We start from the raw sequence: 26457 nt of genomic DNA on the forward strand, positions 1-26457 counted from the left end.
GCTATAAACTTTTTCTAAGACTATTATTTTGTCATGTATTGGAGAATTTCTCAAACGTCTCCTCCGCCGGACAGTTTCGTCTTATAGCGTCCGCTTTTAGTCTATAACTGTATTAGGAAGAGGAATATCACAAAGACTTTCAAAGACACTCGATAACGTGCAGACTGGACGTTGCGAAGTACCTTAGTCTGAGGTTGTCGTTGTATTACACGCCCGGTAAAATACGAAAAATAAACCTCATGAATCTTGAAAACTGATGTATGAAGTAAAATAAAACAATGAAATTCTTATAGAAAACAATAATTTTATAAAAAAAATTACTATATTTAAAGAAAAAAGATAATATTGCGTGTCATCAAACTTTCATAGCTATGAATGTGTATGTATTGTATTTAGTTTACATATTAACTAACGTATGCAGTTAAATAAATGTAACTAAATGTATAAAAAAATCGTTAATTAAAATACACAAAAATTTTACTTTATTTACGTAAATGAAACATATGAGCATTTGCCACATGTATCAATATATCATTTTATCGTAACTAAGTGAGATGGATAAATTGCTCACAAGTTTATATAATATTTATTGGACAGAAGGGTGAGCAATCGATCAAACGAGCAAAGGAACGGACGCACGGGTAATACAGCATAGCTATTCCATCTAAATAGTTCGTGCTGTTTTTAATTGAATCTATTGCAGTCATGCTTTCGTATCGCAGAATTTTATTTTTCATACCAGGCAAGCACATAATAATGACTTTCATAGTCAAGCAGGCACGTCTAGAGAAAAATTAATTTGTCGTTTAACTTAAATAAATTCCAGGATGGATTTGGTCTCAATAATATGTTATATTTTAATATTATGTACATGTTCCTTTGTTAAAAAAATAATGTTGGTGTTAATATATTTTTTATTTGTATTAATAAACTGTAAAAAAAACTTATAAATAATAGTATTGAATTATCTTGATCACGGAACGTTAAGAAATAATAAATTTCTTAAAATAAGATCATTGTTCTCTTCCTCTTTTAATGTGATTTCGATCGAATGAGTTTACATAATATGTAGTATGTAAAATGCACTTTATATATCTACATATAAATTAAGTGCATTTTTGAAATCTGTACGCTTTATTTATTTCCAATGTTATTCCGTTTGAAACTTTATATTAAATAGTCATTGAAAACTGACTTCATTATATAATATTAGTAATATTAAGTGCAGTACGAATTTTTTACTTCCTCTCATTTAAGTTTTGCTCCTTGTAAATAAAAGCGACGAGTTAATTAACACTAATGGTGTGTGATTCTAGTTAGCCGTCTATAAATATAGGGTAGTTAGCGCTCCCGTAATCGTAGATCCTACTCGAGTAGTCAAACGGTTAGTTTACACTAAGCGACGCGCTGTGAAGTAAACTGGATGTACTATATTTACATACATACGTAATTACCAGGCAGATGAAATCTACATTATAACGATCCCGAGGGGATGGTAGGAGGTTACACTTTTCTAAACTCTAGTAAGTAAGTATATAATAGTTACAAATCGCGTCCCTTATTCAGAATAAAAGTACACGTCTCTTCGTCATAAGAACGAGAAATTAATCAAGATGTCTTACTTCAGTTTATTCTGATGATGGAAATATAAAATATTTTTTAACTCTCTATCCCAACCCCAAAATTAATATAGATGTAGCCAATATAGACGCCAATATAAGAACCTTTACTCGTAATAAAATATCGTGTTCCTGAGGTGAGATGTAAGCCTGGCTGTATAAAATCAACCAAGGCTCACATTACATTGCTACTCCACCATCGTAGCGTATCAGTTTATCTTTCTTGAATCCGACACATACGGGCTTATACTTCTACAAAATAAAAACAAACAAGAATGGGAACATTGTGAAAATAACCGTTCATCTTGAACATTTGTCAAGAGAGGCTTAAGTTAACTTAGTAGGGAAATGCGTATACCGAAAAAAAATGATCACCGCACAACCCCCACACTCATATTTACCTGTTTATACAATATGTGTTTGTTTAAATAAAGCGTTGCCTGGGATGTATTATAAGCAATTATATTTGGTAAATATATTATTGGAGTCTTTTTTTAATAACTTTAACGAGTAAAAGGTCTAGAATTTCCGAGATATACTCATATTAACTTACATTAATATCTGTGTTAGTTCGATAGAATAAATAATAAATAGATTATAAATAAACGAAATAAAACTTTATACGCTCTTTTTATAAGCAGATTTATGCAGCAAAATGATTATGGCAAACTCTTCAAGGCAGCTTCAGTGGTATATAATGTATAAGGATTTATTTATATACTGGTTATGCAGAAATGATTGAATAAGGAGGCTAATTTGTCTTTGAGCAGGCATAGGGTCGCTCGCTTACGTGGTTAAGCAGCGGATTGCGCTCGGGTGTGGATAATGCGGTTTTGTAAGACGCAGCTGGCGGTGGCTGAGTGAGCTATAGCGGCGCTCTGGCGTCTTGAGAGCGATCAGTGGAGCGCTTTTCTCAGGCGTCGCGTGTAAAAGAGTTCTTAATTATTAACGCAGGCTGCTCGCCTCGGAAATGCGTTAAGTACTCGTGTAGACCTACGAACGTAGGCTGAATAAGTTTCAAAACTCGTGCGGCGCCAGCATTACATAAAATAGCTCGGTGTAGTGAAGCCAATTGTCTGCAATAAAACAGCCAAAGACCGCTGCTTCGAACGTTGTTCGTGTATTATTCAGAGGGTGAAGTTGGGCACATCTGTCCACGGACAATTCACGCTCGACCGCGTACACACTTACAACGCGATCACTATGGTTTTGCCTTTATATTACAGTGACACTGTGATTTTTACTGAAATTTTACACATTGAAATTCTTCGACACAATTCAACTGTTACAATAACCTTAGCTTTTCGAAAACTATAAATATGTATCCATTATGCTTTATAAAAGCTTATTTATTTATTATTCCTCGTTATTATTTCACTCCTTGATAGTTATAATAATTAAGTATATAATGTAATGATATATGTGAAAAAGTAATATATAATAAGCTTTAAATGTTATTGACACTATTAAATTATAGTTTGTTTATGATAAACACACACACACACATATACATGCATATATATTGTAATAAAATAAAAAATACAAACGTATATATAAACGCTTATCGCTTGTTTAGGAAAGCAAATCTAAAAGCTTCTGTATTTCTCTTGTAATATTTAGCCACAGTACCTCAGAGCGCACTTTTGTTAATTATAAAGAGTTCGCTTTATTCCTCTGGAAGAGGAACCATTTCAGCGATTTCATTAATTTGGAGCCTCCCTAAATGGCTTAAGCAATGAGAAAACATTGTAACTAGGTGAAATATGAAGGAGCTCGGTAAGTTTTAATTCTGTCGATTCAACTTCTTGGATGGCACGTGTTTAATATTTCAGAGAGATGCGGGAGAAGACCGCATCGTTACCGGTACGCCGGGTGGTAACGGTCTGAACGGATATACAGACTCACTGGAACGCGTAACAAGAAATAACAAAACTTATCAGTATTTGTACAATACAAAGATTATATTAGTGTATGATTGATCATTAATTATTATTATAAACATTATATAGGAGATAAAAAAATCTGAGGTTATCACGTTGATTTTCACGAAACAAATAGACGATTTATAACAGAATTGTTAAGTTAGCGTTAAAGTAGTAACTATCAAGTTTCTTGTCTGGTTCGAACCAGGCAGTAGTCTATTTATAAATATTTATTTAAATGTTTATTGCAATAACGCCTTGACTTTTCGAGGATGCTAAGAAAAGCGAAAGAATAAATAATAGTTTCATTGTTTGTTATATTAAAATAGCAGTCGCAGCAGAAAAAAGCATGTTGTTAATTTCTTTAACACAAAATGTGACCCAGTATATAAAGACGGTGATGGATTACATAAAAAATAGAAAAAATTGTGAAATATGTGGCATAATATATATATAAGAGATTTACACATATACTTACAACATTGGCTTACAAACTTTGGAAGTTTAGTAGGAATATTTGGAATGTATTTTACAATATTTCATCCTCAATAGTGGGTTTACAGCTAGGATATTAGTTCAAACATCATCATCATAATTTCAGCCATGAGTCGACACATAACATTTCTTGACGTAAGCCTCCTCCTTAGATTTCCGATAGGACTGGTTAAAAGCAATAAGTTGTTTAATGAAGATTTCAAATAAATATAAAAAGAGAGACACGTGCTCTCTTTCTGTTAAAGTCGACGCTGATAGGCTCACGTGCTGTTACAGCTTCATCGAAATGAATTAGCGGAAACAGAGTGGTCCGTGAACTAAAAGAAACATGAATCATCAATAGATATTTTCTTTGAAATCTTTAAAGTGGCTGATCCAGTTTTGGTGCAATCTGTTAGTAGAGCTGAGGCGCACGATACGGTTTACGACTGTTTCTCGCAAGTTCTTGAGGGCAGCGGCCGTGAGCGAGACGCTCCCAATAGCCTATCTCGCTTTTTTGCTCAAAATCAACAGCCGCGTCACAAAAACTAAACAAACTAAAATACCTAATCGATAAAATAAAACAACAGTCTGTATTTTGAGGTTCCGCGCAACTTTCATCGCAATGTTAATTAGAGATAGACTCCTATGGGACAAAGAGTGAAGTTTAACTAGTTTTTTTAAACAACGTCTAAGTAAAGTTTGTGTTGTAAATTCTTTGGCTTACGCTGCCATGATCAAATTTATTTATGATATTCATTTAAATAGAAAAATTTAGGGCAAATATAGTAACAAAGAATTTATACTAATATTGATTGTAAAGACTTTGAAGATGTTTTAGTTATTGAGATGTTTAGTTTACTTTAGCAACAAAGCTTTATCGATAGGATTGCGTTGAACATCAACTAAATAGCGCTTGTATTGAATCATCTTCCAATGGACGGGCTGATTGTGTAACATTAGTATTTGAAGTTATAAAATATTAGTTAAGCTAACATTCCGCGCCTGATGTCTATTTCAAATCTTGTTCTTAAGGCGGATGTCTTTAATCTTATAGATACATAGAGCATCGCAAACGGGTACTGCAATAAACAAGTTTCGGTTCGAGATTGCGATGGAAAGCGATATTTTTTCAGTATTAAATATTAAACGGCAGGAAACCTCACCCGGGCTATAAAATTTGGCCGCTATGTATCACCTGGGCCTCCGTTTCTTCCCGCAACCTATAATTTTATTTTATTGACTTAGCTTGGATATACTTACATTCGTTTAAACATAGATGGACAAACAAAGTATGTACATTTAATCGATATAAGCATTTGTAAATCTCTTTAATAAACTTTCCTTTATCAAAAACATTTGAGAGACAGACCTTTATTATAACATTATGTATAATTTCAATGAAAATACTTAAAATGAATAACTGCTATTTATATTTTTAAAGAAAGGATACCGAGAGAGATTTTGAATTGGTATACGCCGATTTTCATTTGAGCTGTATTCAAAGTTGGAATCTTCGCGCGTAGCGACGGATTACGTCCGCTCACTTAACTACGAAATTCATTTTATTTGCACTAGGGGCGTAATCCTTGTATTGCGACGTTCTCTTAGACTAGACGGTTTCGTGATGTCTGAATTTGTAAGATAACAATGTTATCAAAACCTCTTTGACATCTTAGGTGATTTAGTACATTGTCACTATTGTCTCCTTAGCTTAATCCATTTGCATCACAAGCGTATATATACGCCTAATTTTCCTGGACACCATCATCGGAGTGTATATATATACTTGGACCTACATAACGCGCTCCCTAATAGTGTAGGTTAACACAGACAAGTACTGATGCTTCGGCGACTCTGAGGCGGACGATGGTTCGACGTGGTCTCGAACCATCGTGATAGTACCACGAGGGTTTCGGGGGTAGCGTATCCACGCATACCCCGGGACGGGCTATCGAAAAATAGCAAGGCGCAAGGGAAGACCGCGTGGCGATTCCTGACCGGGAGATACCGCGGTCCCCCGTTTAGCGCAGAGGGCGACCACCGGGGGGGGTTTTAGTGGGTAGGAATCCCACATACCCCTGTCCTCCCCCCAGAGGCAGGGCATCTTGAATACCAGAAGATTTCCCCAACCGAAAAAAAAAAGACAAGTACTGATACCGAAAAAAAGTTCAATTACTTAAAAGCAATGACGATTTATTATTTTAACTCTTTTTGATGGCAGCTGAATTTATTTTAACCCGAAAGAACAGGAGGGAAACTATATACTAATTTGCAAATCGTGCAGTGACTTTATGCATCCCACATTTAAAACATTAGCAAACTGTACAAAATTACAAATAAATAATGCTGTAATAAGTTTTTTCTTACTTTTAAACCATTTACGTAAACAGTTATAAAATAACTTGTTTATAAATTTTTCATAAAATGGAGAAAAGCGTCACGTACATTTCTTAACATATGTATTATGTGTAGTAACCACTAACGACATCTAAAATTTTACTTAAAATTAAAAGTAAAGTAAAAATGAATTAATATAATTTATTTAGTTAAACCAAAACATTGTAATACCAAAATATTGGTTTTGGCGGACTGACAGGTTGGGGTGGCAGTAGGTAGGCCACATAGCGCGCAGAGCAGATGATTGCTGGGACTTTAAGGTTCTGGAGTAGAAATCACGCATCGACAAACCCAGCGCAGGATGTCCATCCAAATGGTGGACTGATGACCTTGTTAAACCTACCGGAAGACGATGGATGCTGATCGCTTTGTATCTGTCTAATTGGAAATCTATGGAAGTAGCTTTTGCACAACAGGGGATGTCCTATGGCTGAAAAGATGATGATTATAATAAAACAAAGCACTCAAGAAAAAACATAAAAAACCTCAAGTAATGTCTTCATTAATCCGTAATAAGTATAGTACGCACGTTTTTATTATGAATAATACCTTTAAAAAAATAGGTATTTATACCACTAAAGAAATTTAATTTAATTGGTGAAATATTTTATTTATTATATTACATTATATGTTCTATTATATTATATTTGTTCAGAAGAATGTTTTTACATTTTTTTAGGGGAGGTCCATGTCCAGCTATAGACATCCAACGGCTGGAATGATAATAATGATGACATGTAATATGTTAACTTTCTTAAATCAACTTTAATCGCATATATTTAATTTGATATTTTATTTGTAAAATTTATTACTAGATATCAAGTTAAAACGAGATAAAAATATTCATGTAACGGAGCTTTTATATACAATAGCAAAGGTAACGACGATGCTTCCGGCAAATACACTCTTTTTTATCTACCTACCTTTAACTGACGGCCAGGCTATCCTGGTAAAAGCACGTACCCCAACGCCATCTAACAAAAAGCATACATTGGATTTTTATTTCATATCATAACGCAAAGCCATTCAATTCGCAGGAGCAGCTTCTCGCAGTGCCAGCGTTCATGTATGCTTTTTGATAGAAAAATTGGGCGTACTGAATGCAATTATTTTCGTGAAAAGCTTTTTCAGTGAATCGTTACAGAAAAAATATATTTCGCTTAGCAACTAGCAGGTAGTATAAACATAAACATTAAAAAAACTATTATCGTTAACATAAACTTTGTATTCGGGTAGTGGTTGTTATCAAGTGTAATCATGCCTATTCTTTGAAGGAAACTTCAATGACACCCGAAACATTATCGATATTGACCCAGAGTTATCAAGTATAAAGTCGATGTAGCAATATTTATTCCTTATCTTTGTAATGAAAGCACCAGGTAACCTTGACGACAGTGAAGAACATTTACCATTATATAACTACAATTTGTTTATTACGTTTTGATTGTATTCTTTTAATTATATCATAATTAAAAATTGGTAAATTCTGTAAGATCCTTTGATATCAGTTTGTTACTAGTTATTATTGTTATATTTATCTCATTGACTTATCAACTAGTTACTTTTAGTTTTGAGTAGACAGGCATTGATTAAAAATTAAGTTTTTAGTTATTTTGTCTAACACCTAATTTAATTTCACTGAAAGTTATGCTTAATCTGCAAAATTTCTTCTATAAACTTGACAAATAAAACAAGAAACCGGCTTTTAGATAAAGAAAACTTATAATAGCATAACGCAAACATAAAATAAATAAATAAACAAATAACACAATATATAAAACAAAGAAATTAAAGTAGTAAAACTTTATAAAATAAAACTATATGTATTCAATAGCATAGAGACGTGTTAACGGCAACCATTTGAAATGAGAGAAGAGCATGAATAGTTTTGTGCAGTCTATGCTTACTTCCAGTGATAAATCTTTCCTATAACTAATTAAATTTTGTTATTTCGTTTGTTTTACATTAAAACACAGATACGTTTTAACCAAGGAAAACTATTATTGAGTAACATTTGAAATATCATATAACATGATTTACTACTAACAAAAAAATAATAAAAATAACGACGTTTCTCCAAACAAGTCCGGTGTACAAAACTCTCCTACGCCTTCTTGTTTTATCTCTCATTATCAACATTACTTTCAGATACGCTCGTAAGGCTCAATGGACAAAGGTCATTGTTTATTCACCAAGTGTGTTTATGAATAGTTATGTTCAAACATTGTATTAAAAACAGGATGTTGAAACGGCTCCCGAAATCGTCAAGCATATAAATTATGATACCATATATAGATAACATTCGTTCTTCTTTGATAAATTTACAATAAAGTCACTAGTATTTTTAAACTTTATTTTAAGAGCGTTACATTCATTGGAATTATTATTTACTATTTAGTATAACTTTAATCGATGTTCTATAAATCTACATGTTTATTTCATGGATAATCAAACTATTTGTTAATACTACTATAAGTAAAGCTACAAAAAAGGTTCCCCAATTTTTGTCCAAAACGTATATTAAAAGTAAAAAAAGTTTAAGGCATTAGTTATATTAAAAACTTTTTGTGTAAAAGGGCCAAAAATGTTGGCGAGCGTGTTGACTGTATAAACGGATTAAATAAATAAAAAGGATGGCAGTAATTTACTTATAAGTTTATAAAACCAGGTAACAGTAAAATAATACGTTATAATAGACTGAAAGAAAAAAAGAACATACACGAACTGCATCGCTGCATAAACGGTCAATATAAAAAGTATAACAAACCAATAAAAATGTAAAGAGGTTTTGAATGACCTAGTCAGTTGCCAATATTTTACTGTTCTTCTACGTAATCTTGTGAATAAACATGATTTTATAATTTTTCGGTATGGTTTCAAGCAGAAAGTAAATTTAACCGCGTAATTAATTTACAGTTCGTCGGTGATTTCGTGGTAATGCAACTTAAATGCCAAACCGCCAATGTTGACAGTATTATTGAATGTGTAGTGAAAGTTAGCTCACAGATTGACAAGCTATATTGATAAATAGTCGATTAACAATTTTCTTAACGGTAAAAACCTTGGACTAAAAATATAAAGTTAATTATCTTGATAAATAGGTAGATTTAAAAGACGAAATAGTTAAAATTCTCATAAGATATATTTGTTATTTTACTGTACTGTATTTCAATATCATATTAAATTTCCGTGTAATAATAAATAATTTAATCCTCTGGAAATTGCCATGTTTTGTACATTCACTTGCCCTTGTTAGTAACGTTGACGGAAGCGAAGGATCATAATTATTCTTTTTAAATCGAGCATTTTCATGATTAAGTGAATATTTTTAACGATGCATAGTTAATATAAATCTGTACGAAATATAGAGTTAAATAGCTAATATTGCAATTTTGAACAGAAAATTGTGACTACATAAATAACAGATTTTAATTTATATCTGTTTCAAACACAAATTTAGTTCATACAAATAGAAATGAAAAAATATCGGATCGCGACGTCATTATATCAGCATGCAGAATTATTTAGTCTCGGACGTTCTCGTGCCTATCGTTTCTACTGCGACTAATCTTTTAATCGCAGCGGGTATTTTGAGCTTGTGCAAGGAATATGGATATTAATAATTATTCTATCTGGATTCAATTAATAGCGTTAGCTTTTTTGAGAAAACTTACATAAATTTACGTAATCAATAGTACTTATTACTATTTAATGACTTAATATCTGCTTTAAAAAAATATTTGTTTAACTATTTAAACTATTTAATTATAAATTTAATTAGCATTTGAGAAGATCCGCATACGAACCAAGGTCACTGATGTAGCTCGAAGAATAACTCGTCTTAAGTGGCAGTGGGCGAAGTATATCGGGGCAACCGACAACCGCTGTAGCCGAAGGTTCTCGAGGGGCGACTACGAGCCTTCCGTGTGGTTCATCGATCTACCTAGTGGGCTCCCCACTAGGTAGATCGATGACATAGTTAAGGTCGTAGGAAGTTGCTGGATGCGGGCAGCGTTTGACTGGTCATCGTGGCAACCTTTGGGGTGGCCAATGCCTTGCAGTTAGCGTTTATCGGATGATATGATGACGATGGTAATGATTTAGGAGTTGAATTAAAAAATACAATTTTAAACGAGTCTGAAGTACAAAAAGACGTAGGGAGATTCCTTCCTCCGATGATGCATACAATTTTAATTTCAAAACATCGGGGTAATAGGATTGTATGAATACATCTTTGAATTGAAGTCCGTATTTGCCATAATAACTGGACTGGTATGGTCGGCAACCTGTGAACTCGTGTGATTCCTCGGCCTAAAATAGATCAAAATCCAATAAATCAGCTCCCCGCTTAATGGGTCAGGGAGTTAACAAAGTTTATCTGCCCCAAAGTCGAGTTATTATAAACGTTTCTGGAGCCTTATTAGAATTTATAAATATTTTAGTTGATCTTATGATTCATCTCATTCTTTGCTTCTACATGTCAATCATTTTATGGCAATTACACAAAAATCTAAAGAAACACACGGCTATATGACAAAAAATACAAAAACATGTTATGTAATTATTAATAAAGAAAACATTCGTGGACTCTATTCCCAAGTGAGTTGTACCAAATGTGCTTGGGTTTATTGAATTCTTAAGGTGAATAATATCCAATCATGAACGTTTGTGTTCACCGCAGAACTTATACTTCAAAGTAGTAATAATCAACGAAAAATTAACCATTTATGAAATCAAAATACAATAAAGATCTAAACATCGGTTAGTGCTAGACCCACTAAAAAAAATTATTAGAATCGTATAAAGGTTAATTAAAATAATTATAATAGCATTCATCGCCAATCTTGAGAGATTGACAACTTTGTTTAGTGCAAACAATAAGACAATTGTTTGGTGACATTGTGGTTCGTTCACACGATTCACAGCGTCGCTGTCAACAATCGCATCGCGTGAAAATGTCAGCTAAATGGATTCCGACACAACATTTACAAATCTTACCGCACTTTTAAGTTTGATGAGGTAAGTAAACATGTTCTTTGATTAAGCCTAATAAAGCCATTTAAAAATGTAAAAATATGAACAATCAATTTATTATTTAAAAAAAAACAATCAAGAATGAATTGCTAGAAAATTTACCATACAATTTCAAACCTAAGATTTTTAATTGAACAAACAATTCATTTTTTATTTGATCATTCGAGATATTTATTAAATGTAATATATTAAATAACTATTCATCCTATGTATATACGTAATGTATTAAATTGCCTAACTAATATATGCTTACGGGGTGTAGGTCATATACATTTCCGTTGATTGATTATAGGAAACGATTTTCGAAATCTCGCCACATTTCAAATTTAATTTTCTTTTAGGCGATTGAAACTTTCTCATTAAATTTCTATCAGGGACGGCGAACGTCCGACAACACAAATACAAAGTAATCAAAATTGGTAATGAAACCGCCATCGAATAGAAATGAAATTGATCGCTGTCCGCATTGCGAACATTATAATCTCGAGTCTCTATTTGTTTTATTACACAACTTCTTCTTTTTCTCATTCGTGCATTTTTGTCAGAGTGGTCGTGGTCATGCGCCGGTTGGTTCTGGAGCCCCTGCTGCATTCGCTAAGCGTCGCCATGCAGCTCGTTATTGGCAGAGTGAACGCATTCATTTACCAACTCGTTTTGAGGCTATTTGTCCATCTCGTCAGGGAGCGTCCTCGTGATCGCTTGCCTTCCACTTGCACTACCAAACGTTCCATTGTCTTCATTACGGGTGATATGTCCAGAGAACAACAAAACTATATATATATATATATATATATATATAAAAATTCCTAAATTCTATCTCTGAATCCTATATGAAGCTTTTACACCTCTAATCGATCATCCTGTTTACGGAGTACTTAGCACGCCCTATCCTGTAATCTGCAAACTTAGTAACTTCTCTCTTTAACACAAAGTGCTTCTATATAATAAAAATCGTTAATGAGCTAACAAGTCTTACAAAACTCCTACTGTTGCACCTCAAAGCACATTTACCCCGGACGACGACTAAAGCTATGGTAACTATGTCCCAACTCTGTTCGAAATTATTTATAACATTTGCCAACAATCTGACTTATTCTACCTCACGAGTAGTTCACGCCCCAATTTGTGTTCGGGAAGCCATTACGCCAACATACAAGGGCTATTCCCCAAGACTCATTGAGTCCCGTACTTGTTGGGTTACTGAAACACCGCCACTGTTAACAGAGCTACACGACACTGCATACAACAATGCAATACACTTGTTTGATTTATATTCGTTCTACAAAGCTAAAGTCCCTCACAGACCTATAATGCCACGTACCCACGTTCCGTGACTGGTTCCGCCTCCCAAAACATCCTTTTGAGGATCACTTAGCAACCAACCAACTCCAAATAGAGACATAGTGGCCATCAAAATCATTAATCACAATTGGACGGGTACACATTGTTTGAACACCGCCCGACCGTTGTATCTCTACTCTTGCGTGATATGAAAAATTTACACATATTTTTAGCATCTCCGATACCTAATTCAAGTGTTTTCGGATTCTGAATCTTCAGGTATAATACATTAAACAGTATTTTAAAGGTGCACCTATCAGTATTGCTAAAATGTTTTTACACGTTGCAAACTAATTAGAAACAGACGTAAGTCTATCAAACAAAGACATGTTTACTAACATTCGGAGCGCATCTCATTAAACTCAGACCCGCGCAATGAGTACATTCAAAGTTTGTTAGGTAATTTAAATCAATGAAAACCGGAATATTACTGTTTGTAAGTATTTGTTACTAATTAAACATAAATATCAATAACTTGCCATTGTTTCATTATTGCACTAACTAACTTCACTTATTTAGAAAGGATTTTCACGAGCCGCCATCTATACATGAGCTAGTCTTTACGGCCATCTATATGATTAACAGAATTTTTTAAATACTTTAAATCTTAATGCGTCCAAGTGCATTCATAACCACTATTTCATCATCATTTATTCATAATCTTTTAATTTATTTGTTACACTTAGTCTACTCAACGTAAAACAAGCTTAAATAAAACAATGATATGAACTGCCCCGCAGGTCCTGGCAAACATCTTTATTCCTTCTGATTGCATATAGATATCAAGTGTTCGTCTGAACTGGTAATATACATGGTACATTGCCCCTGCAACCGACAAGATATATTTTAAAGACATTTTTCTATTTAACAGATAATAGGCTTAAACCGCAAGCGGTTACTCCAACATAAGCTCTCTTCTCGGCTACTTTCAAAATTAAAGAAATATTTACGTCTGTATTTTGCTCTATCACCACAGCGCGAACCTTTCTATGTCTGACCTCACTAACCGCAATTTAAAACGGAATATTTATCCCCGGCCTTCGCTTCAGAGACATCGCCTGGTGCTCAAAAATTTATTTTAGAGCAAATACGTTCCAGGCCCCATTACTGTTTGACTTTGAAAGTGAGGTAGAGAAAATAAATATCTTTTCACGACGGACTTTGTACTCTTAGGTTCTAACAGGCGCTTGTTACACGGGTAATAAAGTTCCACAGCACTTTATCTCACGTAAATCTTTGAAATTAATAAGTTGTCATATCAACGGTATTCTAATCATTATAATGCAAAACTAAATGAGAATTACCTTAGACTATTTTTAGTACTAATTATTATTTTATTTTGACTTCTATTTTGCAATATTTAACATTGATAACACATTAATATAGAGAGCATCCGTACCTATAAATAAACCTGTCGTTATTCATATTGAACCACTTTAGACCCTCTAAATATTTAAGAAGTAAAATGTCAAATAGTCACAATTAACTCTGATTAAACCTCATTAATATATTTTAATAATAAGATAATAATTTACCACTATGTAAGTTATGTTTATAACAAGAAGTGAACAAAAGCTTTTAAACAATATAAATTTTGTCTGTAAGAGACCGCTCCCTGTAAAAGATCATATTAAAACCAACGCTATAATACGAAGTTTTCCCGCCGATATGACATTAACGTGGAATTAAGTTTTGCGCGAGTACTACACTACACTTCGTGTACTGTTAATAAATTTCCTGAGTTTATAATGGCCATCTATCTTTATTTTTAGACTTCCTAATCAATAGTATTTATTCATTCGTAAAGATCAATATTGAGGACAGCAGCGCCTAATAGGTAGGACAGGACTATTTAGCGTGAGTGAGAAGAAGAAGGATGTACCTAAAAAGGTGTTAAGTACACCTGGAGCCGCATTCCAGAATCAAATCTCGATCCTCAGAGAATCTAACATGAAGAAGCGACTTTAGCGAATTTAGCCGCGTTTTGGTCAGGCGTCTAAACAGTTTTGTGTCCATAGAACGCTTAGTGATATTCTTTTTGAGCGTTTGCGTTTTTGCTCACAAGGGTACCAAGTACATCACCCAAAAATGGATGGATTAGACTAACTCCACTTTAACATTTACGAATATGCTAGAAATGCGAAGAATGGAGTCTTGTGATTATATTAGTAGTATGATTGGAACAGTTACCACGCCCAGTCAGCGAATACTAAAACAACAGAAACAATAAATATGAAATGTAATATATATTATCTTAATGAAAAGACCGCTTATTGAATAATCTAATCATTTACATCAAAGTGGGTAATAAAGTTTTTTTTTTTGCAACGCAAGTTACAAGCGTGGTCTAATATGTGAACATGTTTGCTATACAACAATGGTATTAAGTTTGATTAACAAATGTAAAAAAAGTTTAGAGAGAATTGGAGAACTGAAATGAACAAATTTGAACAAACATGTCTGTTGTACAGGTAAGTACATGTTTCACCAGTATCAAAGTAGCTGTAAATAATCAATTCTCATCTCTAAAGAATGACGTTAACTGATGAGATATCCGTGCTCTTGAAACTAATGACCTCCGCCTCCACTTCCTAATCATTTTTACACACGTGCTATTGCACATGAAGTGTAACGCTACTTAGTGAAAATATAGCATCTATAAACGGCTGTTTTAAATATGAAACAACATGACTCATCATTAATAACTTTCTGAAATAATCAGGTCAGGTCAAATAATAATGCAAAGCAATAAAATCGTTGGCGCTAAAAACAATTCAGAAATAAGCCGTTAACGTACACATTGCAGAAAATGCGTGTAAGTAAGTTTCATTTTCATTTGAGAAGAGTTACATCTCGAAAATTAAAAAAAAATCAAGCATTAAGCCTCGTCGCAACCGGATACCCACATTTATACAATACGTGATGAAAGTTTGTCACTGTTAATGTTGTATAGTTATCGCGTCATGTGCTAATATACAATTTAATTTTTTAAAACGGTGTTTCAGAAATTTTGATAAAATAAAAAGAAATTATTCTGATCTAAAAACGGTTAAATTCCTAAAATACTATACGAAAATCTACTAATTATTTTTAGAATGTTCGCTCTTTTTGTCCTTTGAAAAAAATTCACTTTCATTCATTTATTGAAAAACTCGTACATTTTTCATCTGCCGTGAACATTTTTAACCACTTACTGAATTTACCGAATGATATATAAATAATTGTTATAAAGGAAGAATTTTAAAATGTATTAAAATCTGATTCATTCAATGCAATTGTATATCAGAGTCTAACTCTCTAAGTTGAAGTAACTTGGAAGGTAATAACAATGGGTCGTAAGTAAGGTTTTTATCGTATTGATCTTAATTTATTTTGATACTATACTCGTCAACAAAATGGTATTATGTTTTACAAACAGAAATTCTAGTCGAACTTCTTGCAACAGGAATCATTATACTGAATGACATTAAAGCAGCTTACGCCGAAATTAAATTAGCCGTGTTAGTAATTAAACGTTAAGTTTTCGTACACTCGTATAAACGATAATAACAAAAGTTTTCCTTCGAGTGTAAGAAACAAGCGCAAGTTCAGTGAGCTAATCACATATCTTAGTCTCGGATTCGGGTTTCGGCTCGCCGGCAGCTTTACTTCGAGTCATTTCGCTTCCGCCATTGCAGAGACCAAAGTTTTTAAATTTTCCTAGCACTCTATATAAATAATCTAATCGAACAATTTATTTTTCATGTAATTTCTCTTAAATTAAAATATGTAAATGGAGGTAAGTCTGTGTTTAATGTAAGGTTTAAAATTATGCTTACACTGAGTACCCGAGGATGAGGGTGTGGATGGAGAGCCAAAATCCGCGACAACTATAGAGAAGATATTTGTTTAAGAGGCCAAGACCCACAAGAGGTTATTGCAGGACCGGAACAAGTGTAACATAAGAAGCATTACGGCTATATAACATTTTTTTCCAAGCGTCGCTTTCGATAAATGTACCATAAAGAAAAAAAGAATACGATACACCGGTTTGAAAATTTTATAACGGTATTTTTAGAAAATACTGTGATTCCGTTTTCCATTAGAGAATTTTGTTCGTTTTAGGGGATAATTGAAGGTTTATAAATATCAACCTTTGCTGGCTTACTGTTGCATATTTTCCATCTCGTTCATTATTAAACAAGATTTAAAAGCGTTGGCCCTAATCACTAAAAATAGGAAGACCACTCCGATGACCAACGTGCCTATTTTAAAGAAAATCGACCAAATTTATAAAATTACATACAAATACAATTACATTGACAAAATTATAAAATACCTGCTTAATTTATTCATCTAAAATATTTTAATCAGAAATTAATTATACACTACTATAATTATAGTAGCGCGCGCATTCTTAAGAAATTTTTAGAAAAATTGTATGATTCAGAACAAATATCATCCTCGTTCTTATAATCTTAAATTCTGGAATTCACGTAAGAGACAACCTCCTATATCCTAAAACGTTTCTAAACAGCAAAGCTCAGTTAACACGTTTTGTTTTTCTAGTTAATTTGTATTTCTAATAATTAAAGTTTCAGATAAATTGAAAAGGAAAAAATCGGATCAAATCTTATGCCTAAATCCGTACAATGCGTAAACTCGTTTCGATTGAAATGGATTCTAAGTTTAAAAAAATTGTCAACAAATTAAATTACAAACATTTTATTATTTATAATAGAAAAAATTTAATAAATGCATGCGAGGTATACAAATAGTTTATATAGCAGAAAATTGATAACGAACGGATACGGTTCATAGGAACACGTTGGCGAAATAAAGAAACAATCACTTAGCATGTTTTTGCATTTAGCAGTTTCGTAACTTATTCCAGCAATTAACTTGATATTTTCAATAACCTGACATTTAAAATTATTGTAATGGAATATTTAGAAATTAATAATTATTAAATTTAATAATACAAACAATTTAATGTTTCGTGTATAAGAATTTTATAACAAAATATTAATATCATTATTGCTTCGGATTCTTAAGCAATTTTTTTAATAATTGTTGTACTAATGATCGCACTTTATCGGCTTTTCCGTCTATAATCTACAACCGGATTTTGCCCCGCAGAACGCGTCGATTCGATGCTTTGAAATGTTATGTTGAAACAAACGAAGAAACAGCAAACATCAAACAAAACGTTTTTTTTTATTAAATAAATAATTGCTTACCTAGAGTCAAACTTGTGGCCATCGTCGAGGGTACCGGTGTAGTGCATGGTCAGCGTATCTCCGTTCTTAGACTTTACGGTGCATTCTTCAGGGACGCTTACAACATCAATCTTAAGTTCTGTGACCTCAGTATCAGCAAACGTAGCTATCGTTAATGCCAGCAACGCAAACACGCAGCGCAAAGTCATGGTAAAGTTACGAAAAGTTATCGGGTAAAGCGATAAAACCATGTGCTTCCAACGACAGCTACGGAACAACTGAGCTGGGAGCCGCCAACTTGGAATTCGTACCTATAAAGTTTGCTGCCCGCTAGTGTTGTTCGAATAGTGGGAAGTTGCACTGTCTCGTTTTTACCAGTAAGCACCTAATACTTGTTAGAACAAGACAGAGTGTTATCAGTTGTGTGACGCGGCGCCTCTAGGAGCATGCCACGCTAGCGATGACGTGATCTCCTCGTTGGAAGAAACAGTAACATGTTCCACTTTTACCAAAAATCTTGAAAAGTAACAGTAAAACTTTTTTAGAATAATTAACCTATTGAAAGACTACGTGCTACTGTCCTAATTTGTGATGAACAGGAACATAACCAAAAAAATTTAGAATTTTCCATGCCGGGTTAATTCCATCTTCTACCAATTTTGGAAAGATAATAATTTTGTTTTTGAGGTTTTTTCTTGAATACTTAATGTTCTCATTTAGTGTTAATGAAAGCGTTCGCTGCAAACCGCTGTAATTTTCACCGAAAATGACCTGTTAATTATTTACTCGTAAACTTTAGAACGTAAAGTTTGCTATTATAATAACATTAATGTAATATTTTCTGAAAGTGCAGCGGATATCAAATCTTTTATTTAGACCTTGAACCACCAAATATTAAATTTATGTTATGATCGCCTCTCTAATAAATTACAAACTTTCATTCTTTATATAAATAGTTATATTTCTGACGATTTACGTATATTTTACATTTTTACGTACATTTTCAATGTAGTTATTTTTACAATAATTTTATGAAACTAGACAATCCACTTAAAGAAAATGACTAACCGAGGATTTTAAAACTGTTGACTTTAATTTGCTGAGTAAAACTTTAACTAATCGATGATTCATAAAATAAAAGTTTAAAAAGGGATTTTTTAGGAAATATCTCGCTCATCGATTTTTAATTTGTACATTACACCTAGTTACCTTTACTTAGTTTTTTTAGCAATTTATTTAGTTTAATAGTATCAATCTACATCTTAATAGACAAAAACAAGTCGACATTGTCTTGTTATTAAACGTACATATCTTCCTTTATTGTCCTATTATGTCGATAACGATGAAAAGTAAGAAAGTCAAGAAACAGGGGTTTAAACAAAATTATTATTTTTAGCATGAAAAAATAATTTTTTTGAATTACATATAAATGATACTTGGACACAAGACTGTTAAAAAACCTTATTTATTTATTTATCTAATTTCCAAAACGACTACAATTTGATTCCGATTATCTGTTACGTAATTTCTTAATTGTGAGCTGATTGTTAATGTTTATTTCATTTTGTTAAATACAAATACAAGTTCAATGCTAACTGCCAACCTTTCAGTTAATGGCATGGAAATATAAAAATGTAGAAGATTTTTAATGAATGATGTAACAAATGAAATAAATATTTATTCTTTCAAATAGGCTGTGCTTTAAAAAATTCTCTTCTTTAAAAAACACTCTTAAAAATCAAGACATTGATATAACTTACCTTTAAATTTGTAATTATACATAGACTACTGCCAGGTCCGGAATGTTAATTCTATCTAGAAAAACTCAGCCAGAAATTCGAAAATTACCCTTTAAATCCCGAATTTTTAATTTTTTCCCGTTTCTAATGATTGCTAACCTTAGGATTGATAATAACTGTAAAAATAATGTTTCTTATTGTTCGTATATATTGAAATAAAGAGTAATAAATATTGAAGTTCTGAATTAGCTTGAAGGTTTTGCCTTATTTACGGTGTTCAGGACGTTTGTAAAAGTGATCACAATAAAACCCTGATTGTGTGTAATTGCGTATAGGCTCTTTTCAGGACACCTTAGCAACCTTCATAGTTTTTCTTTTAAACTGGGGTATTTCATCATAGAAAAGCCCCTTTTTAGCATTGTTTTGTTGCCCTATTGACAGATTACATTAATTAAAAGTTAAAAAAGGGATAAATAAAGTGTGAATGAGTAAAAACAAACCGGAAACCGTATTTATTTAATCATCAAGACATTTTGGGAACCAGAAGGCTTAGAGACTTGACATTTGCTAGTAATATCCTTTGTTTTAAATTTGCGAAGCGAGCAGTGGACAACTAGTATCCTGTATTGTGCCTTGTAATTCTTTTTTACCTTATTCTAGACATTATGTTATTAATGACAAGAACAAAATATCACAAAGTATTCAATCACATAAGGGTATTATACCTATGTAATAAAATAAACGTTAATATTATGATAATCAATAAATATCACATTAAATTGTTTCTAGATAACATGATTACGATTTATACTATTTAATTTTAATTTTTATTATACCATACAAAAATCTTTAAAGTTTGAAAGATTGGAAGGTTTCTTTACGTCATAGTAGGCTATGGATCGAACTAATTATTTCCTTTTTTAAACCTATCACTTTAATTTCATATAAATCTTACAGCAACTAGCCGTCGCTAGCTATACCTCTGGTTCTTCACTAACCGCTGATAACGTGCAATAAAGAAGCGACACTGATGCGAAGTAACTTGGAAACGAGATTGGGTTTCCCCTAAGTTACGCCATTAGACACTTCGCCCAGAGCATAAAGCTTTGCGTTCCTATTCTGTCCGATCAATGATGGACAGACAGAGAATGGGTGCTTTTAAGGGTAAGTGACATCAAAAGCAAAAAAAATTAGCAAAAGAATTATAATTAGTGGCTTTAAGAAGAAAATATATATAAGAGAAAATTTATACAAATAAGAAGAAAAGGAAAATTAGCTTTAATGCGTATGAAATTAATATTATGTATGAAAAATAAGCATATTTTAAAATAGAAATATGTACTTTTTGACCACATAACTTGATCATATTAAATAAAAAATTTACGAAAATACTTTCTATGTTTATTTCGAATGTAACTTCAAAATATTAAAGTTTAAACAAGTTCTACTTCGAGACGCAGACTCTCTCTAAGGACGATTCGATACAGAGGCTACCCGTTCACGCAGCACTACGAATTAAATTGATGAAAATGTAATTGGAAATATAATTGATAGGGGCTATCGATCTCCTATAACTTGTTTATTTTTCACCAATAGGCGACCACTTTATATGTTTTTTTTTTTTGTGTATAAAAGGTCACTTATATTTTCAAATTCACGCGGCTTGAGGAAGCAGAGCACAGGAAACCCTAGCCTAGAACTTATTTTAGTTAGAAAGCTTAAAGGCTTAAGAGGCCGCTTTATAATAATTTCGTCACCGGATTGGGAAACCGCCGAGCTTAGACACTTGGGTGGATGCTCCATGGACGGTACAGGCACAACAGTTCCCGATAGGTAACCTTGGCACGAGGCCGATATTCAGTACCCGATTAGTTTTCCGACTTAAGAGAGCCTCGACTAACATTACTATTACCCGGTTAACATTACTACAGTCTTAGAAAGACTCTAAGGGTCTAGGCCACGCAATAAAATTCCCATAAATTTCTTACCAAACCGGTAGGAAGCGGTCTGCATTTAGCGTCTTTAAACGTATACTACAGAAACTTTACATTAATTCGTAAATTAACATTTGTTTTTAATGTTTTTTACGGTACTTAAATGTATTACTTTAAGGGGCTTATTAACTGTTATATTACCAATGTTGATTGATTCAATTTTAATTTCATTAATGTTTTTGTGTTTGTTGATTTTTCTTCTTTTCAGCCGTAAGATAGGCCTCCCCCAAAACATCGCCACGATGACCACTCTTACGCTGCCCGCACCCAGTCACTTTCCGCGGCCTTAACTATGACGTCGATACACTTAGTGAGAGGCTTACTCACGTGGCGTCTACCGACGGGTGGTCGCCACTCGAGGACCTTTCGGACCCGACGGCCGTCAGTTGCTTGAGCGATGTGTTCCGTCCACTGCCACTTCAGACGAGCAATTTTTCGAGTTACATCTTGTATTTTGCGAGACTTGCATGTATAGAAATTACCGACAGTCATAAGCTACTACTACTAAGAAAGATTAAAAAAATTAAACGTGACTCATATTTTTGAAGTCTTGTCATTAAGCTTTTAACAAACTCTCCTAAAACCCACGTCCATATGTAATTTAACAGAAAGGTAACAAAAAGCATCGTCATTAGTAATTATGACTATTTTTGTCATTATATTCTATCATTCTCGGATAAAATCCGCTTTCGATTCACTTTACTTCAATTTAGCTTTACTAGTGTTTCAGTTTTAGCAAAGATTTACGATTTTAAACAGTATTTAGTTATCTGTGAATTATGTCATCGTTGTGTTGCGGTATTACTGGAAATAAAAAAAAAACTACGTTAAATGTTCTTGTATTTTAATTTGTGACTGCATTCGACAGTAATTAATAAAACATATATTATATTGCATCGAAGTTTTTCCACGGCTTTACGTAAAAGGTCATGTTGCAATAAATCGACACTATAGTTCCTTGGAATAAAACACGCTTATTTATTGCACACTTTGTTCGATTTTTAATAAAATTGACTTTATGTATGCCTATGGTATTGAAAGTAATTATTTGAGAGATATGGAATGACCCGCACGCGAGAGATAATTTTGTTCTGTTTTTTATGTTCGTATCTGTTACTACGCTGTCTGTTTTTTTTGTCATGTGAATACATTGTAACATAATAAAGAATAGGATTTATGAGTCTTTTTAATACATGCAGAGAGTTCAAATTAATTTAGTTTTTACAATTATTCACTCATACATAATTTTATTACTTATGATTATTTGATTGAACTGAAGTGAATTGATATCATGTATAATTGCATCCTTCAACTTAAAATAAAGCTATGACGATTCCAAACGTGACCTGATCTAAGAAGAACTTATAATAAACTCAGAGGGATCACATAGCGATCTCTTTCACAAATATAGAGGATATGTTACCACTTTTTACGGCGACACAAAAGATAAATGGGAATGTATTGTAATACAAAAGAATTAGTAACTTTATGGAGTCTAGAGAAAGGTACAACAAGCTTGTAATATCATCAATTTATAATTTAAATCGGGACAAAAGTTTGTTCTACAAGCCATCGTCTCATTTTATAGATTGCACTAACACTGCACTCTGTAGTGCAAAAATTCGATCGATATCAGCAGCATTATCCTGTAAAAATAACCCGCAGGACATAATGCTGTGAAAAATATATACATTCAATATTGTAACTATGACTTATTGAAAATGTATTATTTTAAAAATCAATGTACAAAACTATTATAGTTATTTTGTTATTACGCTTACACAGAATAAATAAATTTACGTTTAAACCTAAAAATATGCGACAATGTTCTGAAAATATCGTATTTTTCACAAAACTTTTAGAAGGAGTTACCTTATGTTTGAATCAAAAAACTTTCTTTATGATATGATAGATAGAGTGTAGAGTTAGTTTCAAATTCAAGATGTTGATGTTACTTATAATTATTTATATATTATTAAGAAAGCCATAAATGTAACAGATTGCTAATAATAAGCCTCCTCAGTGTTACGTATATTGTTTACGCTCTAACATAGGTGTGCATAAACTTTAAAATAATAATATCAAGGCAAACGTTTATTAAACAAATTAAAAACAAAAAGTCAAAAAAGCTGTCGTAGCGCCACTTACTGAATACGTCTTTATTTTTTTAAATGTCATCATCCTTTAACTTAAAAAGATGCCTACTGTAAGGTATAGGCTACTCCTCAATACATCTATTGGAGGATAAATCATGATCGCCAAGCTTGGCAGGCGGGTCGGCGATCGCAATGTGAAATGTTCGCAAAAAACGCTGCTGCCCATCCTCTAGAAATTTATTTTTGAGCAGTAGCAATCTACAATGATAATTCACTAACAATGAATTAAATATGATTGTGTCACGGGACCCGATCACGCGACCAACGGTCTCTCGGGCCTCTACCGCTAGGCTACCGCTGCCCACATAATGTATATAGTATAATAAATAAATCCATAGTAGTAAGAGATTTGAGTTGAAGGAAGAGATCATAACCGAAACAAATACCAATTTTGAGGGATTTTGGAAAACCAATATTATTTGTAATAAATAAAATATGAAGGCCAATAAAGAAACTTTAAAATTGATTACAATAGCGTATTGGGAATACTAGATTTTATTTAGAGTTCTGTACAAGTTAATCTCTATTTAAGTAATTTTGTTATCTTTCGAACAGCTTGTGAAAAGTCACATTTTTTCATTATTTTGTCTTTAAAATATCTTTTCAAAAATTTTAAGCCCAGGAAAGTAAAATATCACATAGCTATTCTACCAGTTTTCACTGTACATTGGTTTGTGCCCGGACTAAAAGCACTATCATGAACTACAGACACTAGGCCACTCTCCATTTATGAGAGAACTTTTATCGAATCGTAAATTGCTCAGTAACGCGGCGTAGCAGCGCACTTATGCTGTTTAGACTCCTTAAACTTTAAATTACAACATTTTATTTTTTTAATAATTTACTTGGAAACTCTACCTCAAAGAAATGAGTGATTAACACTTTATACGTATCTAAATAGAGTCAATGTTTCATTTTAGTTGTAAGTTCGTGCGCATAGAATAGAACGGGAGGGTACCGTCGTGTTTCTCTGATGACGCCTTTGATACTTCAATTATTATTGAGCAGATATTGAAACTCAGGTACTATAATAAAATAAACTTCGTTTATGTTAACTCTGCGGTACGGTACCAGTCAAATTTAAAATAAGCTATACAAATGTATACGAGAAAGGTCGATGATAACATGTAAATTACGAAAATGTTTAACTCAATAATAAGAACTAAAATTGTATTATCTTCAATAAACCGTATAATTACATTAACATACATTTAATAAATGACGTAATGCGGCTAAAACATGATTGTACTAAAACCGTAGAAACTATTACAATGCGAAAACTTAAACTACTCCACAACCAATACACCAAAAGTAAATAGTGGTTTTGATCTGGGAAAAAAAGTCTATCTCTGTAAAGTCATAACAAAATCTTTATTATCGGACGACTTTGGTAGTGAAGACGTTAAAAATCCGGCGGTAATATTGTGGGGTTTCTTTTCTATAATAATCGCATAAAGAAAACGACGTGGCGGGAACTGGGAATTCTGACAGATGATGCCCGAGGACGCATTTAATTCGATCCAGAATAGACATGTACCTTGTTAAAGATAAGGGAATACACAATACGCATTGAATATTACATTTTTGTTTATAACTTATGATACAGAAGTGGAAGAACACTCGCAGGAAGAACGTAATTGAATAAACATTATTCTATTAAAAGAACTTGACATTTAGATTTCGTATAAAGATGTTATTGCACCGAATTTTGTATTTCAAAATCCTGTATAACACTGCAAGTAATTGATAGGCTTGTCGTGAATCACTATCGGTTGATCGACTTCTTTATAATAATCTATTTCATCAGTTTCATCGTTCATTAGGTTTCCCTATGTTTATTATACACGACAGAAATAAAGACAAAGTTATAACACCACAAATACAACCATTAATGGTAATTTATCAAAGACGCAATATTGATAGGAGAAAGCCACATACAGTACTAAAATTACAACAATATTTTAGCGTAAAATATTCAGTAAATAGGAGGCAAAAAGGAAAGTTTATGAAACAAATTTATGAAATGGATCAAACTGCTCGGGAAGGCCCGGATAAAGCGGAATTTCCCGCGCAGCATAAGTCATAAGAGTTGTGAAATTTGCGTTATATCCGCACGTTTCAAAATTTTTTTTTTAAATTTCTGACATTAATAAATGACATTGGTCAATACAAACTGAATTCATAAATAAGAGATATTTAATCATAAAATCATTTGCGCTGATACTTACACGAAGTTTAAAAAACTAAACTTATGAAATGCAAAACAAATAATTAAACATGATATTTATCTAGTTTAAGCTAGTATATCTCTAAGGAGTCAGGGTAAAATATCTTATAGTGACGTTCATGAATTTCACATTTATATACCAGCGGTTATTTATTAAATACTAAAGAAAATTGGTTGAAAGAAATTTGGGCGTTTATCAATATCATATTGTCTTCATTTATGGTCACCAGCGTGTTGAATTCTTAAAATTTACGTTATTTTAAATTAACACAAAATTTTCAAATTGTACGAACTACAAATAAATATTCGAATATTATATTAAGTAATAGAGAAAACGTGCTTATTTGACTTAG

At 32.6% G+C, this 26457-nt stretch overlaps 1 protein-coding gene across 1 annotated transcript in view; it reads right to left on the reverse strand.

The window, feature by feature from the left end:
• The window catches only part of Fkbp14 (peptidyl-prolyl cis-trans isomerase Fkb14), a 36386-nt gene extending 18100 nt beyond the window's left edge, over positions 1–18286 (reverse strand). The window contains exon 1 of the mRNA XM_068761151.1: positions 18010–18286. Coding sequence (XP_068617252.1) covers positions 18010–18239 — 230 coding nt within the window. The 5' untranslated portion in view covers positions 18240–18286. The remainder of the gene's footprint in view (positions 1–18009) is intronic.
• Between the last annotated feature and the right edge of the window lie 8171 nt (positions 18287–26457).

The sequence above is a fragment of the Battus philenor genome, unplaced genomic scaffold (genome assembly GCF_028537555.1).
Source record: "Battus philenor isolate CCGP_79_NKW_IND1 unplaced genomic scaffold, ilBatPhil1.0.hap1 SCAF_1, whole genome shotgun sequence".
Taxonomy (NCBI): Eukaryota; Metazoa; Arthropoda; class Insecta; order Lepidoptera; family Papilionidae; genus Battus; species Battus philenor.